The 19,900-nt window shown below is 37.6% G+C and overlaps 1 protein-coding gene across 3 annotated transcripts in view; it reads right to left on the bottom strand.

Moving 5' to 3' along the window:
- The window catches only part of PLEKHA5 (pleckstrin homology domain containing A5), a 238,475-nt gene that overhangs the window by 217,495 nt on the left and 1,080 nt on the right, over window positions 1-19,900 (bottom strand). For all 3 annotated transcript variants that reach the window (XM_047866378.1, XM_047866375.1, XM_047866376.1), the window contains exon 3: window positions 18,219-18,276. In XM_047866378.1, the coding sequence (XP_047722334.1) occupies window positions 18,219-18,276 (58 nt within the window). The remainder of the gene's footprint in view (window positions 1-18,218; window positions 18,277-19,900) is intronic.

Here is a 19,900-nt window from a genome sequence, read left to right as displayed (position 1 = left end):
CTCCTAAGAAGAGAAAGGCACTATTTTAAGTTCTGAGAATTCAGTAGTGAACAAGTCAGAAAAGGTTACTGCTCTTATGAAGCTTACATGCTAGTGGGGGAAGACCAACCACAAAAAAAGTAAATGAACAAGAACTTGAGCCAGTGCTATGTCCCATGAGGAAAATCAGACAGCAAGTACTGATCAATGGGTTTTAGGTATGGGCAGGATAGGGGAGGGGAGGTCTTCTGTTTGAAAGAAACACACTAAAACCTACAGTATCTTCTCCACCACAACCCTCCACAACAAAAATACTAGGGCCCATTCTGAACCCTAACCAGACATAGCCTCAGTGAGATTACCAAACCAACTAAATACATTATCAAAAGAAAAGAAAATAATAACCCTACTCTACAGGAGTCAGAAACTAACAGATTTAATAACGAAGAAAATCCTCCACACGTCCATCTAATTTTCTATGTAATCAAAGGAGTACATGGATCAGCAGTTTGGCCATGATCAAGTGTAATCCCTTATTTAAGACTAAAAACCATAAACTTCAGCTGGGTTCAATAATTTTTTTTTTTGACATGTGTGCTATATGCATTACAAAATGTTCCAATTCACCACCTCCCACCCTCTCCCACCCCCATATCCACAACCCTTGCGGTGTGAGTTTCCAATTCCTCCCTCAAAAGATGGGAGTCTGTTTCTCCACTCCTTGAATCTGAGCTGGCCTTGTGACTTTCTCTGGCCAACAGAAAGCAGTGGAAGTGACTTTTCTTCCCAGTTGTGAGCCCAGGCCTCAAGAAACCTGGAAGACTTCTGCTTGCTCACCTGGAATTTGCCTTCACCACAGGAGCAAGCCTGGGCGAGACTCCTGGAGGATGAGAGATCGTGTGAAAGCCAGTCCAGTCATTCCCACCATCCCAGATAATGGCCATCCTAGACCAGCCAAGATCAGCAACTTTCCTACCTGACCCACAGCTAATCTTAGACAAGACCAACCCAACAGAAACTAGATGAATTGCCCAGCCAACACAGGGATGTGTGCAAAATAACACAGTTATTGTTTTTAAGCCACTGAATTTTTAAGTGGTTTGTTATATAGCAATAACTGATAATGGCAAGATTAATTAAACATTATCTATTTGACTCAAATCTATTACATTTCTATTTTCATGTTTTTGAGGAACTAAAGCCAAAAATTGTGAACTATTTTAATTTTAGGCTTTTCTGCAATGAGGCTTTAAAAGCAGACCAGGCAAGAACTGTTATATACAGAAAGGATTTAAAACCTCATCAAAGGATTTTACTTCTCCTACCAATACTACTGCTTGTTTTCAATTAGAGTTTTTCTGTTTTTTGTTTGTTTGTTTTGTTTTTGTTTGGGGGAGGGGGGTTGCAGCTCCACTGACAAAGGAATAGCAGCTAAACTGAAAATCGCTCATATTGGGGCTGACTTGAGAAAGTAAAAATCTGGATTATTAGGTAAAGGTTCAAAATGACCTAAAGGTCCTCAGTAAAAGAAAAAAAATAAGTAGTTGATTTCCTTGTCCTTTTATCATTCTTTTCTGAAACACAGAAATTTCTCCATGTGAATGGTTTCTGACAAATGCATCTATTTTTCAGTAAGGATTTCATTTCTTGTTTGCCTACTGTCTCTCACCTCCTCCAACTAAGTTTTGGAAAATAGATACAGTAAGTAGACATTCTATCCCCACCCCCTTCCCATTCATCTGGGTAAGCATAAAAGGTTTAGTGACCTGAACTGGACAAGGCCTGTCCTGCTTTCTACCCTGTGGGGCTGTTCTAAGAATCAAATGAGAGGGAGGGAGAAGAAAGTGTTTAGAAGGAATGTGACCTCTCTTGGCTCACCGCCCACAGTTCTCAGTTCCAGCCTACTCCAACCACTCCTGGTCATGGCCTGGCCTGTGCCAGTCAGCAGAGGGTGCCCGAGAGTGCCTGTTTTCCAGCACTTTTGCTGAGCCTGAATATTAATACATTTTAAATATACTTGCACAGCTGTGATCTCAATTTTTTAACTCCTATTTATTAACGACCAGGGTTTCAGTTCTTCTCCATCCTTCATTCACCCTCTTCTGCAGATAGTTTATTCTACAGCTAAATTTTTTCAAAAAAATTTATAAAATGTATATTTTAAAAACACCAACATCTACATTCAAAACGCCTTTTCATAGTAACTCCTGGGCATACTATATTATATATTGCCTTTAGCATTCTCTCAATTCAGTTCCACTTGCCTATGTAGGAGTCCCTAATGTTATGATGCCTTAAATTCTTCATTACCCTGGAGAATATATTCGAGCTAGGTCCTGCCTTTTTTATCTGCAGCCCTAGACAAGAGCTACTTTACTCTTAAAGAAAATCTTTCTTAGTGCCACCAGGCAGTTCACAAATAAACTGATTTCTAATTCCTAAATCACAAGGCTTTCTTAGGTAGAAAACAGCATTTATTTATTTTTAATTAATTAATTTATTTTAATATATGAAATTTATTGTCAAATTGGTTTCCATACAACACCCAATGCTCATCCCAAAAGATGCCCTCTTCAATGCCCACCACCTACCCTTCCCTCCCTCCCACCCCCCATCAACCCTCAGTTTGTTCTCAGTTTTTAAAAGTCTCTTATGCTTTGGCTCTCTCCCACTCTAACCTCTATTTTTTTTTCCTTCCCCTCCCCCATGGGTTTCTGTTAAGAAAACAGCATTTTAAAAACCAAATATAGAGGCACCTGGGTGGCTCAGTTGGTTAAGCCTCCGACTTCGGCTCAGGTCATGATCTCGTGGTTGATGAGTTCGAGCCCCACATAGGGCTCTCTGCCCGTCAGAGCAAAGCCCACTTCAGATCTTTTTTCTGTCTCTCTCTGTCCCTCCCCCTGCTCACGCTCTCCCTCTCTCTCAACAAATGAAGAAACATTTTTGAAAATTAAATTAAAAAAAAACAAATATGTGTATTATTGAAAATATACTACACTAATACTTGCTGTTACATATAATAGTAAGTGTTGGTGAAGTTCCTACCTTCAAGAGGTCTAAAATCTACATGGGCTAAAGACTTAAAACGATGTTTCAGAACCACTACTAGTAGCCCTGATTCTTAAGCTGTTTTCCAGCATAAATAACATTGAAATGAATTCTTTTTACCCAATGTTATGAACTTGCAAAACAAATACTCATGTGAATTAAAATTTTAAAAATAAATAAATACTCAGGTATTTCATACCTACACCATGTTTCACAGTTTTTTCAGAGTTTGTTTATATAAATTAACTCATAACATCGTAAGCTATATAATAGGCAAGACAAAAAGAAACTGGTACATAACAGGACTAAGACATATTCTCAAAGTGATATGGTCAATAGAAGTAACAGAACCAGGGGCGCCTGGGTAGCTCAGTCGGTTGGGCGTCCGATTTCAGCTCAGGTCATGGTCTCCCGGTTTGTGAGTTCGAACCCTGCATTGGGCTCTGTGCTGACAACTCAGAGCCTGGAGCCTGTTTGTGATTATGTATCTCCCTCTCTCTCTGCCCCTCCCCGACTCTGTCTCTCAAAAAAACTAAATAAACATTAAAAAAAAAAATTCAAGGGGCACCTGGGTGGCTTAGTCGGTTAAGCGACCGACTTCAGCTCAGGTCATGATCTTGCCGTTTGCGAGTTCAAGCTCCGTGTTGGGCTCTCTACTAACAGCTCAGAGCCTGGAGCCAGTTTCAGATTCTGTGCCTCCCTCTCTCTCTCTCTCTGCCCCTTCCCCACTCATGCTCTGTCTTTCTCTCAAAAATAAATAAACATTAAAAAAAAATTTTTTAATTTAAAAAAAAAAAAAGAAGTAACAGAACCAATGTCTGACCCATGGCTACTTTCTACTTTACTAGAGTACTCAGTGCCCACAGACTTACAAATTATGTACACTGTGGTACAGAGAGCGCATTACTCTTAGCAAATCTAAGTGGCTGATAAAGGGCCTAAATCATAGCTCTGAACTCGTGGTTTTCTAGGTGAATGCACACAAGAGTTTCCATTGGGTTGTGGCAAACCATATTTAGCACCCATACATACATGAACTTTTAAATCATGATAAAATAAGAAAAAGTAAGCTTTACTAATATGTAACACATGAACTGACAGCAATTCATGTATATAATTTATAAATACACATGAAATGGGGGTGTATAATCAAAAACTTTTCACCTGTAGGGTTACAAAACCAAAAATACTTTGGAGATCTCTACTAAGCTAAATGGCTCAGGCATCAAAAATACAAATCTCTGACAGAACAGAAAAACAGAAAATATATGGAAGAGACAATTCACAAAGACATTCAAACTGGCAACAGATAGGAAAAAAGATGCCAAGCATAGCCAAAACCAAGAACATGCAAATTCAAACAAGGTACAATTTTTGTCCATGACATTAGCCAAAACTTAAGTCTGGGAATACCAAGTGCTGGCAAGAATACAAAAGAGGGTAACTCCAAACACTGCCTGGTTCAAGGATAAAATGGAAAAGATTTTTTGGAAGACAGCTGGACTAAGTGTAAACCACAAACAGTAAAACCATGAATGTGTCTATCAAATGGTTCCAATAGGTGGCCCAACTCCAATTCCCAAACGAATTCAGGAATTGAATGTACTGTGATCCGGGGCTCTCTGACTCATCATGCAGTCATTTTTGCACAATGCATCGCTTTTTATCACTTTTCTACTTTTTTGTGTGTGTGTGACTCCATGGTCTTAGTGAGAAATAATGTTTTCATTAATCTTATAAGTAGGCATTTTAATAACTTCAATATTTTTAGACTCCATTTATGGTGGAGAGCAGGATTTTACATTTACCAAAAGCTAAAATACACATATAGCCTAAGCCAGCAATTCTATATCTAACAAACATTTTCTAAAAATATTTGCAAATGACCACAAAGTTTATGTAGGAGTATGTTCACTACACATTTTTAGAAATTGGAAAAAAAATTTTAAAGCTAAATGTCCAATAATAGAGGTATGCCTAAATAATCAAAGCGTATTTTGTAGCTCCTGAAATTGACTTATAACTACTAATATGAAAAGACATATTAAATAAAAACTACATAGTTTAATCTCAGTTTTTAAGTACAATCTCAATTTTGTTTACACACACACACGTGAATGCAGAGAAAAGAAGTATATATAGTATGGAATAATAATATTTTCCTTTAAGTCTTCCTTTGAATGCAGTGTTATAGTGCCTACTCAGAAATCCTGCCACTGATAATTACTGTTTAAATCACATGAGTTGATCCAAAGGTCAAGTTGACAACTCAGTCCAGCACTTAAAATCTCTCCCCACACAAATACACATGCAAATGCATACATAGGTGAGACTATCTATCATTGATATTTTATTCTATACCAACTGTTATTAACTGCCAACATGAAACCAGGACGAACAAAAGGTTAAGACTCATTTTACTCAAGTACTCAAATATTTTTTAACTATTTGGGCTTACATACAAGCTCATGGATTGCTTTCATTTTTTAGGTTTGTGGCTTTATGGTATACATTCACAGACATTAAAGTACGGTAAGTACAACCAGTATACCCACATCCTCATTTAAACCCTTACAAACATCACTAGCTCATCACCATATGCTTTTCTACTGATCCAGAAGCTGGTCTCCAAATTCTTCTGAATACAGTGCTCCCAACTGCTATTGCTAAGCAATTAGAGTTGCAACTTATTTCCCATCTCTGGTATTCACAGGCTTGTGTAGTCCTCTCCCACTTTTGATTTTGGCCTTAGTTTGTGACTTGCTTTGACCAATGGGACATAAGCAAGTATAATGTGAGCAAAGGATTTAGAAGTGCTCTGCACTAGGGTTTGTCCTCTTAGAATGTTCCCCCTTAGAAGTCAGCTGCCTTGTTACAAAGAAGCTGTACATAGAGCACGAAGTGATGAGAGGCCATGAGACAAGACACACTGGATATTCCAGCCATGGCCAAGTTCCAGCTGAATGTATCTGTATGAATAACCTCAGTTTTACCACAAAGAATAGAGGAATGGCCTAGCTGAACTCAGTCAACCCAAAGAAAGGGAAGAAACTATAAATCACTATTGTTTTAAGCCACTAAGATTTGAGGTAGTTGATTATGTGGCAACAGGTAACTGGAAGACTAATCCCTGTTCTAAACCATCTGCATCACTAACAACAATCCATGTAGATTCTCTATCAGTTACCTTTAAACTTCACCTGTCCAATCAAGAGTGTTTATTACAGAAATGGGGCACTTTCAAGTACTCTCAGATACTGCAGGAGAGAACATAAATGTACACAAATCTTCTAGAGAGCAATTTGGCAAAATGTTAAGGTAGTGAAGCTTTTAAAAAGGTCATATCCTTTCCAAATAATTCCAAGTCTAGGAAATAGACATGCATTATAAGAATGTTACATAGAATTTTCTCACCACAAAAAAGTAGAAAACATAGCCATCTAAAAATAGAGAAGTATTTAAACAATTATATGCTCACAAGACAGAATATCAGAGTTATTTAAAAATCTTCTCATGAGTATAACACACAATAAACCTAATGAAAATAGTATTCAACACAATATTAGCAATAAGACCCAAAACTTTAAAAAAACACATGTGTATGCATATATACTGAAACATTAGCAAATTCTCTTGGCACAACAGGATTGGTTGATTTTTTATTTTCTCCATATTCTTTAGTATTTTCCAAATGTTTTTATTTAAAAAATACATTACTTCTATAATCAGGAAAAGAAAAACATTATATAAAAGGTTGGGAAGGGGCACTTGGTCGGCTCAGTCGGTTAAGCGTCCGACTTCTGCTCAGGTCACGATCTCGCGGTTCTGGAGTTTGAGCCTCACATCAGGCTGTGTTGACAGCTCAGAACCTGGAGCCTGCTTCGGATTCTGTCTTCCTCTCTCTGCCCCTCCCCTGCTTGTGCGCACTCATACATACGTGTGCGCACTCTCTCTCTCTCAAAAATAAACATTAAAAATTAAAAAAAAAAACAGGTTGAGAAAAAAGAACACACATTAAATATAGATTCTTACTTGACTTGGAATCATTATTTTTTGAGAGTGCATGCATGTGAGCAAGGAGGGGGAGAGGGAGAGAGAGAATCCTAAGCAGGCTCCACACCAGGATCAGAGGCCTATAGGGGGTTCCATTTCATGACCGTGAGATCATGACCTGAGCCGAAATCAGAGTTGGGTGCCCAACCGACTGAGCCACTCAGGCACTCCTAGTGAATTATTGTAAATGGCATCATTATTACAATGCATCTATATTTCTGGGATTGAACAAATTTTTCAAAATAAATGTAATACAGGAGCGCCTGAGTGCTCAGCTCAGGCGGTTGAGCATCTGACTTCGGCTCAGGTCATTACTTCACAGGTCATGGGTTCAGGGCCCTGCACTGGGCTCTGGGCTGACAGCTCAGAGCTGGGCACCCGCTTCAGATTCTTAGTCTCTCTCTGCCCCTCTCCCACTCACGCACTCTCTTTCAAATATAAACATTAAAAAATTAAAAAAAAAAATAAGTGTAGCATAAAAGATTCATTTTCAACAGAGGAAAAAAAAACTGACTAAATTTAACATGTTACTTTCCCTCTATCATTGTTTTGTACTATGAAGCTGGGCAAGGAGTTCAAGACTCTGCTATATTGTTCTACTTCACTGTGTTTTAAATTTTAGTTTGAACAGCTTTATAAATAAATATTTAATAAAATGGGTATTATATGCACCTTCAACCAAGTTTAGCAAAAGCTGTTGGAGTGAACTCAGTGTGAAGACTAGAACTATTTTTCATCTCAGAGGAAAAATGTGTAAAGAATCTAACTCTTTTGGAAATTAGAAGAAATAGGAGATATGTAGCAAGCAAGTTTTGGTAGCATTACTCAAGCACTGGTACTATTTGGCAATGAGTCTCAGCAGTGGCCAGTAACTTCAGAAGAACCAGATGGAATCACTGGCCTACCACAGCAGGGTAGAGTTTTGATCACGCTGGGGGTCTACTGCTACTTGTACTACATCAAAGTTGATTTCTTCCACCTCCTTTGCTCACAACAGCCAGTTTAAGATTGATTTCATAGTTTCTTCTCCAGAATTCAACCCTTCTGCTCCACTGTCCCAGATCTAGGGCTGGTCACTCTGCAAGGTACTATACAAAGCTTCCTTGAAGATCAGTGATACTATCACTTCTTGAAATTCTGCAGATGTTCAGGTTCACCATCTTCCTGGCCTTAAGCACACTGTACTATATTATAAGGGAGGAGCAGCAGACCTCTGATCTTGTAGTCTTTCACACCCTTGCTTCCTATGGTGAACTAGACCTTTCCAATCACATGGTTTCTGGAAGGTTTGCCAATAGTAATTTTGGCTGCAGCCAAGGACAGAAAATTGCTGAAGACCAGAGGGTCAGTCCTTGCTGTGATTCAAGGTGGTCAAAGTCCTGTCTAAGATTTTTTTTGAGTATGGAAAAGAAAACTTACCTTTTGGACTTAAAAACTAAAATGGTATTACTTGGGGCTGGAAATAAGCTGTCTAAAGTGAAAAAAGGTAAGAGCCTTGAAGAATTCATTTGTATCCCTCCTGGAATTAATGTGGAAAAACAGTTCTGTTTTTGCATATACCATTGGCTTAGGGTCACTGATATTTGCCACAGTAAGAATCCTGACTGGATGACAAGTGGAAAGCAGGAAAATGCCCTGGGATGTTCAGATTTGGGTAAAAACTTTCTTTTCTTACAATCTGTAATAGGTCTTCATTTCAAACATCTAATTGCCTATTATGTGCCGGATGTGGAAAACATAAAGATTATTATGACTTCAAAGAGTTAAGTGCTTCTGAAGTTGCTGGCCACTTCAGAGAATAATTCCCAAATAGCTCAGAGGCTACTGCCAAATGGCCACACAGTTCCCCAACTGGCTCTAAAACTTCTATCATCTGTACCTCATGAGCACTACTTTCTATTTCTCTCAGGTTTCTATAGGACCCACTGATTTCAGTATATTAAAGACTGGTCTACATTCACTTTACCCATGCTATTCACAACAGTATGGACTTCAAAGTCTCCCTTGTGTTCTAAAAGCCACAGCAGACTGATGTGAAAGTTTCTAAATGGAAATGTCATGGCAGTTGGTAAGGTCTGGATTTCAGCTGTCTCCCAAGAGGCCTCTCAGGTCCCTGCATTATCTTGGGATAGTCATGGATCAGGTCCTACAATCAGGCCTCTAGGCAGATCCTTTCTGTCTCACAAAGAATCACATACAGCAAACTTGACAAACGGATGATTTACTAATTCATATAGGATAAATAAATGTCACATGAAGAGAGTATTTAATTTCACGAGGCAAATTTTAAGGTTTCTGAATAAGCATGGAATTAAGTTGGCTGTCATCAAAACTCATTAAATCAACAAATATTTATTGAAGACCTACTATGAGAAAAGCTTAGGCTGAGGGACTAAAAATACAGCAATGAACAAGACTGCTTTTCATGAAGAACAAGACTGCTTTTCATGAATCTTACCTACCATACATACACAGTGTGAGCAAGTAGGCATTAAACAAGCATCGCCTTGATTCTAACATGTACTTTTTAAATATACTGTCTCTGAAATAAGGATGGAGAGGTTTATTTAATATGGCCATGATGCTCCCTTCCCCCCCCCCCCCAAAAGCTGCTATTAAATTAACGGTACCTGATCATCAAGCAGCTTAAAAGAAACAGTAATTATGCAATTCAATATTTAAGCATAATCTTGTTAAATGCTAAGAAGGAAAAATATAAGGAGAAAAATCTCACGTGGAAGAGAACTTCCTCTGGAAGGGCTCTGTTAGCTCTCCCAAATCTCCTCATAAACACAGCAAAGTGACCCTTTCAAAGGGTAATGCCGGATCATGTGCCTCCTCTACTCAGCCTGCAGTGACACCAACCAATGAGGCCCCAGTCTAACCTGTCACCTCTCTGATTTCAGCTTTCTTCCCACATTCATTCCTCATCATTGCTCTCCTGATGACCAAACCTTGCCCTATTTTTGTCTTATAGCATTTGCATATTATCACACACTCTAAAATTTATTTACTAATGCTTACTTTATCTGACATTCTGCACCCCGCCCCCCACCTGCTCCCCAGAAAGATAGTGTTCTGGTCTATTTTGTTTAGTGATAGATCTTAATCACTAAGGCACATTTAGGAGTTCAAAATGTGTTGAAGAGAATCGCAAGAAAGAATGTATCCGTGAACAAGTGATTGGAAGACCCTGTCATTGGGACTAAAATAACAATCAAAACCAGTTGCTGAAGACTTGCCCTTCCGTAGTTTTTCTCCTTTTACTCAATTTCTATACCACACCAATCCACCCCAAGTCTTCAGACAGGGCAAAACTTTCACTCAGGTTATGGTCCAGTCTCAAGCCCAAGATGCTATTTATTTTTCATTTTTCAGATGATTTTGTGATGCTTTGTTCTGATCCACTCTGGGAATTTCACTGCTGAACTTTCAGAGGCAGGCTTATTTCTCTGATTTGTGAGAAAGTCCTCTTCCAGTAACCCTCATACTGGGCCAAGTCCGCTCCATATATCTGGTCAAAGCATGATGTACACTTCACAGAATGTATCACCATCTACAAGTGCATATTTGTGATTATTTTATTATGGCCTCTCCCACAAAATACCTGTATGCTCCTTACAAGCAAGGTCCATGTCTGTCCTTCACAAAGCCTACAGCACTTGGCACACAGTAAATACCCGTACGTATTTGTTGAATGAATAACTGGATGGGTGACTATGACATTTCTGGCTTGGATGTATATACATGTACAGTCTACTAGGTAGCTGGAATAGGATGTTTTGGGGAGAAAGGGTTGTGTTTCTTGTTTGTGAAGAAGAAATAGAAGATAATGTTGGGAGTGCTTTGGAAAGGCCGATTTTTGCCACCTAAAATGCTATGTCTTCTCAAACAGCTCAAAGACTAAACCATGATTAACACTTCCACCTAGAGCTTCCCCCCACCCCCCTCCCCACCACCTACTCCCTTATTCCAGCCAGGGTACCAATCATTCTTGTAGTCACTCAGACACAAAGACTTTGAGCAGCTTATGACCTCTTTCTCTGTCAACCTCCTAGCTCAGCACGAGTCATAGAGCCTGTAAACTCCTCTTTAATATCTTTGATCGATGGCCTTCTTCCTTTCCATTCCTGCTACTACTAACTTGGTTCAAGCAACTAACTCACAGATTATTATAGCAACAGATCCAGAACTTGCTCTCCTTGATTCCAGGTTTGCCCCTTTCTAATCCATCTGCCTATATTAAATTTCCCTTAAAACCTTCACTTGGCACTATTAATGCTATACCAAAAATTATCTGCCATGGCAAGCTAGAAAATAAAAATCTCAGCCTGCCATTCGAAGACCAGACACAATATAGCTCCAAACAGTATGGCAGCATTTTCTACGTTAATTAACATCACTTACCAGCATGGTAGTTATCACTAGACATCACACACATTATACATGGTTCCCACCCCCATGAATTTACCCTACCGGTCATTTATATCAACCCATCTGAATTCCATCCATACCCTCACATCTACATATAACTTTTAATATTTGACCCCAATTTATACATAATCTATTACAGAAAAATTAAAAAGTCACAGGAGAGGTGCATTTATCAACAAATGCTAAGAAACACCTTATCTACCATGGACAGATAAAGGTGGCTATACAGGGATGTATACATCTGGCCAGTCTCCAGGGCCTCCAATTCTCACTCTTCTAACTAACTTTATATTTTTCTACCTTCATTTCTTTCTCCTTCCTAAAGATACACCAGGCATAAAAACAAAAAAACAAAGAAACAAAACAAATCTACCCACATTAAGGGAAAAAACATTTGAGAAATCCAAAAAGGGTTCTCAAAATGCAACTACCTGAGTTATGCGGATGCCTGTTATTCGGTCCCGGTTAACTCCTTCAAAGACTGGAGGCCAACATCATCACCATCAGTACCACTTTTAGAGACTGACTGGATGCCAGGCATTAAGCTACCCACAGAAACTATAAAGACACACTGAGCAGGCCTGGTCCTGGCAGTGGTCCTGGGGCTAAAAAGGAGAACGGGATTCCATGGTAAAATTCACTAAGACTGGAAGTCTGATGTCCCAATCTTGAAACTCTAAATGTACTTCATCATTGAAACTTTCCTAAACTGTCACAAAACACTCTACTTTTCCTTTAAGATGATACTATTTTAATTTTTAACTTTCTTTTAATGTTTATTTATTTTTGAGAGAGACAGAGACAGAATGTGAGTGGGTTAGGGGCAGAGAGAGAGGGAGACACAGAATCCAAAGCAGGCTCCAGGCTCTGAGCTGTTAGCACAGAGCCTGATGCAGGGCTCGAACTCACAGACCGCGAGATCATGACCTGAGCCAAAGTCGGACGTTCAACCAACTGAGCCACCCAGGCGCCACAATGCTATTTTAATTTTTAAAAAATGTTTATTTTGAGAGAGAGAGCACTCATGCACAAATGGGCAGGGCGAGAGAGAGAGAGAGAGAGAGAGAGAGAGAGAGAGAGAGATGCCCAAGCAGGCTTTGTGCTGTCAGCATAGAGCCCGATGCAGGGCTTGATCCCTTGACTGTGAGATCATGACCTGAGCCAAAATCGAGTCAGAAATTCAACCAACTGAGCCCCCAGGTGTCCCAGAAGATATTATTTCTAAACTACATGTTTATTCCTTTTTTTGTTTTAATGTCTTGTTTCTACTACTAGAGTATAGGCTCCAGGAAGGCAGGGTCTCCCCACTGTATTACAGAACAGTGCCCAGCATTTACTAAGTGCTCCTGAGTGAAGGTAAATGAATGACCAAATTGCAAGACCCTGTTATTATAATACTAGTCACAGGTTTTTAGGGGGTTGAACAAGCTTTTATTTGTAGGTTGGCCTACTAACCTAACTACTGTATTTGTTTCCATGAAATGACACCTCTAGCCCCAAGCAACCCACTTATGGAGAAATACATATTATAGGGCTGTTTATTATACTGTCCGGTATTTTTAGGTGTAGAGAGGCTTTAGCCCCGAGATCTTAATTTGAATGCTAGTGACTAGTGAGGCTATGTGACCTACGATAGGCCCTTAACCTCTTTAAGCTTCAGTTTCATCTGAAAAAAAAAAAAAAAGGAAAGAGAACAGTAAAAGGCCATTGTGGAGATTAAATTCATCTAATGGTACACTGAAGGACCTAACACTTAAATAAGTCCATGTTGTCCCCACCATCTCCCTCTTTCAATCCACTGCCTGTTCTTTCCAATATTACAGACTCCTTGAAGGTTGAAACCATAGTTGATAGCTGTGCTGTACCTAATGGATTAGCGTAAACTGCTTCACACGTGTAAGAATCACATGTTATAGTCCAAAACTCTGTTATGAATATAAAAAATATAATGCCCATAAACTGTTCTGAAGCATTATATTGCTAGATCCAATTATAATATTATGGTATTAACGTACCCAACAATTTTAAATATCAAATATATAGGAATATATTCTAAGATTCTTGGTGGCAGTTGTGTTACGTTCCCTACCTTTGCTTATAGTTCGAACTGTGATAATCTATGAAGAAACATGATTTTTCCCCCTCACTCACAACCTTAAGTGGCTATGTCAAACTAGAATTCCCTTCACTGCAGGTTAGCTTGAAATTCTAAGCACACATTATTTTTTTTTTTAAATGTGGTGCTTTTATTTTTTTTTTATTTATTTTTAATGTTTATTTATTTTTGAGACAGAGAGAGACAGAGCATGAATGGGGGAGGGGCAGAGAGAGAGGGAGACACAGAATCGGAAGCAGGCTCCAGGCTCTGAGCCATCAGCCCAAGAGCCTGACGCGGGGCTCGAACTCACGAACCGTGAGATCGTGACCTGAGCTGAAGTCTGACGCTCAACCGACTGAGCCACCCAGGCGCCCCTCTAAGCACACATTAGATCCAGTCATTGAAGATACTGAAATGAAACTTCATTAGTGAAAAATCAAACACTGCTCTATTTGCATATCTAAGAAAAAGTTCAATTTTCAGAACTTAAAATTTTAAGTCAAGAAAAAAATCAGTATGAAAATATAACCTCACAAAATTTACATACTACTTTATTACCCTGCAAAGACTTTTTATGATTCCTAATTCTACCACATAAGACAATGACCTTTAAATAATCAGAACAAAGTTTCTCACTATTCAGAGAGCATTGTTTTAAGATTTATTTGGCACCTAAAGTTAACCATCTTAAAGCTTTGAAGCACAAAGGAATAGTCAATGACACATCCATTTTAAGCTACCATGACCTGTCATTACAGAGTCATTAAGCAGTATTTTCAAGGAGTAGCAGAAAGCTTTAAAACGTTCAAATATATAAGACTGTCTTCTGTACTTCATAAACTAAGTTATTTGGATATCTAGAGTTACACTTCATAAATTATAAAATGCACAGATAATTTTCTGCATTCTTCCTAAAGATAAATAAAATGAATTGTTAAAAAGCAATATGGAAACTCAATAACCAAATTCAAACACTGTATATATGTATTTATTATACATAAACGTGATAATTTCGAAGCTGGCTAGCTTAAAGTATATAGAAAAAACACTTTTCTCAGAAAAAAATTATCCAACTTTAGGATAATTTTCAAGCATTAACATTTTTTTGACCAAATGGATTTAAAGTAAAATACATTCTCTATATTATATATTCTTTTATCTAACTGTAAGCTTTTATTAAAGAACCAATTCCAAAAATTGTATAAAGTAAACTGATGACCCAATTCAAATCTATACAACTCTTAACGCTGATCAGGTCCTCTGTTGACATTAGCACCATTAACTGTTTCCATGCAGCTCTCCAGGGAAGATATGTATACAAAGCACAAAACGCAGCAGCAACAGAAAGAAAGCGCACACCAGTCTGGCACTACACACTTCACACTCATCTGCAGTTAATCTACACAAAGTTTAAGGAAGAAACTAAAATAGTTGGCATGATAGGAAAGCTAAGTAGCTTTCCATATTTCCCACATCATCTCTTCTTGACCCTCTGAGTTCATCATTTTGTAGACTTTTGCAAATTCCCAGAACATTATAAAATCCAAAGAATTTTTAAAAATTGGATGGAATGTAGAGGTTGCCATTTCCAGCCCGCCTAACTTAAAGGCATGAAGACTGAACTCCACGGTCTTGAAGAAGGTCCAGACACAGCCTAGCTCTTACAACTTACCCCCACTGCAGTCCTCTTTCCCCTTTTACCACCCCTAGAGATGCAATGGTCTCTACCAAAGTATTATTCAAAAATAAATTATTCTTGGCAATGTGCCATTTTGAACAACCACTAACATTTGTTCAGAAGAGAAATGACCTGAGAGTCACATGTACCTTACTTGGGAACAAAAGTAGAAATAAGTCAAGTACTTTAGGTCTTTCTTCTTGCTAAGGGAGCCTCCCAGGAACACTTGCTTAGGAATAGCAAGAGGGTCAACGTGTCTTTAATTGACCTATCTTCCCTCTTCCCACGAGAACAAAAACTACCCTGTTCCCTGTATCACTTCCTTTCTTATAATTTGATCAATAACCTCCTTTCTTCATCGAAGAAAGAACCAACAATGAGAAATATATCCACCAACATTAATCAGTTTGCTACTTCAGAGTCCTACCCTTTCTTCTCTGAACATTCTAAATATAGTTCACATTCCTGCTGTTTCTCATCTTGCTGTCTCTGCAGACTATAAGTTCCAAAGGCATGTTTCTGTTGTTTTATTATGTGGTTCGACAATGGAAACAGTAATTCTACTGACTATTTCCAGGATTAAAATGAGATTCAGACATGACAATATATGTGAAAGCACTTGGTGAACTGCAAAATTTATGATAAAAGTAATGTCCCATCATGTGAAAATGATAAAGTATTCTTAATTGCTCATAACAAGACAAGTAAGCAAAAAGTTTCTAGGAAATTACGGCCTACATTAGCGATTTAACTATCTTAAATTAGTCTGATACATCTAGAAAGGAAAAGTAGTAGCACCTAACATTCAGCAAATCATGTATCTGTCAATGATCATTTTATTTCAAAGAAATTTAATGACTGATGTATTTATATAGCATGCTCAACTTTAGAACAAGTTACTTTCACAGTATAAATTTATTACTACTTTCTGATACAATTATTGGTTGTCTATTAACACCACATGATTAAAACCCACTAGTTTAAAATGTCTTCAGAATTAAACTAAAATTATTACAGCTTTCTTAATATTGTCCTCATTTTCCTGAGAAACTTACTTGGGCATGACATTCAAGTAAGATTCTATTTTGTTTAAGTCAACATAAAAGAAAATGTAATCAAAATGGCTAGGAAAAAAAAAAAATTCAGTCTTTCTAACAGCTCAGTTCTGGATTAAAACATATTCAGCCCACACAGAATAACATTTTGTACTGTTGAATAAACATTCATCTAAGAATGTACCTATTCACAGAAATTAAAATATTATGAGAATTACACTGTTACCCCTATTCGTGTAAGATCAGCTAGACTTAATGTACAGTAAAAATATATTGGCTAAAAATAAATGAACTCCATCAAAAAAACCTTCCTTCAGAAATATCAATACTACATCCAAAAAAAGAAGCATCCTTTTCATGGCAATACAAACTCACTTTAATTCAGGATGAATACAGTCACTAAAAAAATACTTGGTGGCTCTGCACTTATGCCTTTATTTTTTAGATCATATAATGCTGTATAGCACAATCTCCGAATAAAAGATGTGATAAAAAACATCCAGAGAAGAACCACATCATGAAATCGTTCATTCCTATAGCTTACTTCTGCTTTCTCTATTTCTATATTCAAATGCAAGCATTCCTAATACCTATAAATATCCCTTGACATTTTACATAAATATCATTCTGAAAAATTTTAAAACCATACAAATTAATTATAATTTAACACAAGTATGGTGTGATCTTAAAAATATCACTTAGTAGGGGCACCTTGGTGGCTCAGTTGGCTAAGTGTCCGATTTTGGCTCAGGTCATGATCTCAAGGTTTGCGAGTTCAAGCCCTGAGCCCTGTGTTGGGCTCTGTGCTGACAGCACGGAGCCTGGAGCCTGCTTCAGTTTCTGTGTCTCCCTATCTCCCTGCCCCTCCCTCACTCATGCCCTCTCTCTCTCAAAAATAAATAAACATTAAAAAAAATTTTTTTTAAATATCATTTAGTAAAATACCTTACTGGGCCCAATGAAATAAAGGTAACTTCAGCTAGGTATCCATTATGATTAATGAACTATTGACATCTCAATCAATTCTTGTGTTTTAAGCATTCTCTTTTCAGCCTCAGTTCCTTAAAATTAAACAAAAAATTCTAAACCAACAAAAACAAGCTCTTAAGTAAACAGTTTATCTGATTTAAAATGAAGATAAAACCACCTTTATTTTCCCCTTGGGGAGTAAAAAACTTTCCTACATACTGTTGACCTCAAGCATTGTATTTGTCCCCAAGTACTACCAAGAGAACACTAAATAGAAATTAGCTTAATGTTCTATAGAATTAAAAGTTAGGACTGACTGGTTATCCCTCCTTTGTAAGCTCTAGAGAGAACCTTGTACTGAATCACAAACAAACATAAATTATCTGTATTTTAAAAACCCTGATATATTTAAACTGAGGCAAATTACAATGCTCCAACAGATATTTGTGAAATAATCAGTATTTATTTGTTTTTACTTTCAGCTCTGTCATTGTTCATCCAACTGTGACCTAACCTCAAGTCACTTTTGCTTCTTATTAACAACTCTGGTCAAAATACACATGAACAGAATTCACTTCAAAAGAAAAAAAAAGGGGGGGTGGTGACATGCTAAAGACAAAATACTATAATGCTCTATCACCCAGGAATATACACAGGAGCACCAAAAATGTACTTGTGGCCATAAATGATCTGATTTCCAAATGAATGAAATGTCTAGGCAAGTAACATAGAAAACTAGGAGTGTTGCCTTTTCTCTCAAAATTACAACACTATAAAGGATAAAGCCAATATTATATGATAGACTTTAAAAATCATGATCATATCTAGAGATATAACTATTCAATTGATGATTACAACATTTAAATTACTGAGGGAAAAAAAAAATCACAATGAAAAAACTCACTTTATATAGTATCTTGCACCTTCAAAAGTATATGCTTCTTCCCAGCCAGTAGGCAAATCTAAAAAACATACATTTCACAGTTAGTATTACTTCAGTGGGATAGCAAAATAAGTTTCAATCTATTTTAATTATTCATTTTCATGATCAGGTATTTTCATTTCTTAGGATTCTTAAAAAAAAAAACGCTGTACTGGTAACAAAACTTGTAGTCAACATAGTATCGTTTTTGGCAAAATGGTAATTCAAATTTAAAGCCACCAGAAAAGTATGAACAATATTAGAGATTATCTTACGTGATTATACACTTTAATGATCAAAATGAAAAGGAACTACTCTTTGGCATCCAAAAAAAGCAAGGAAAGCCTTCTAATCCTAGGTAAAATACCCATGATGGTTGGCCAAAAACGAAAAAAAAAAAAAAAAAAAACCCAACACTGCATAAAAGGCAACACCTGCTTCTTCTCACTGTGTCTATTTAAAACGGTACCTTTCAGCTACATAAATGAATCCATCCAGAAAGTGTCACTGATGAGTAAAAACTTCCTAAGTACTTAATTAGGGGAAAAGAACTCTGATATCACATACTTAATACATGTGTTTCTACAGATTTGACTTTAAGAGATGTGAAGTTTCAAGTAATAAACCTGGGAACAATTCAGGTGAATGATGGTAATTTTATTTGCTACACATTACAAATGACAAGTGGCTTGGATTTAACCATAATCTCTCTGAAATAAAAACCAATGATGTGTGTACAAAACCACACAAAGTAAACCAAACCAGAAAAGAAATCATAATCCGTCTTAGAAATTAATGTGAAATCATATAAAATAAAATTTTTCTGTAGTGTCAACGTTATCAAATCTGTGGAGGTAATTAGGATACAAATTCATATTACACATAACCAAAATAAGCATGAAATAATTCCACAAGATGATTAGGCTAAATAATTATACCATACTGTCTTTTGTGAAATAAATTTATTATCCATATGGCAAAGAGGCCATCAGAGTTGATATTATGTATGCAAACATTGAAAAGTATATTGAAGTCAAAGACTGCAGCGGGGAGTTAAGAAATATGACCGTGTATTAGTCAGAAATGCCTTAAAAATGTAACCTCATCATGCTTGCTACACCAGCTTTCCCTTTCCTCCTCCACCTTTTTGCAAATTTGGGTATTAGTCACTTAACTCAACTCCAGAATTTAATAGAAAAGGCAGGCTTGTTCAATATCCTGGCAACTCTAAGAGACTCCCAGAATCTCATAGTTGGAGAGAAAGTATCCCAGAGAGCAGCTCTAAAGGACTGCTGAAGCCGGCCTCACCTTCGACCCAAACAATTCACAAGCCTTTCCAATTACCAGAAACAGAGGGAGGCCAGTAAGAGAACACATGTTACATTTCAAAGACAAACAAGTTTCACGAATGTAAACAAAGAATGACAAAAGAAAGCCAGACCAGCACTGAAGCTACCATCAACCTTTCTCCACTTCAATTCACATTTAGATTCAAACGAGCCAGCAAAGGCACTAGAGAGACCCCCATCCAAGCCGACCCTCTCCAATTAGGGCACAAATGCCCACACGCGGGACAGCCTCTAGCACGCCCACCGCCTCCTGGCGGTCTGTGCAACCTCTGTGCTGCTGCCGGGGACTTTGAATCTCGCTGGCCAGCAACTGCA

Source organism: Prionailurus viverrinus, chromosome B4, assembly GCF_022837055.1.
Source record: "Prionailurus viverrinus isolate Anna chromosome B4, UM_Priviv_1.0, whole genome shotgun sequence".
NCBI lineage: Eukaryota > Metazoa > Chordata > Mammalia > Carnivora > Felidae > Prionailurus > Prionailurus viverrinus.
Note: the sequence above shows the minus strand (reverse complement) of the source record. Positions and strands in the feature narration are given on the sequence as shown.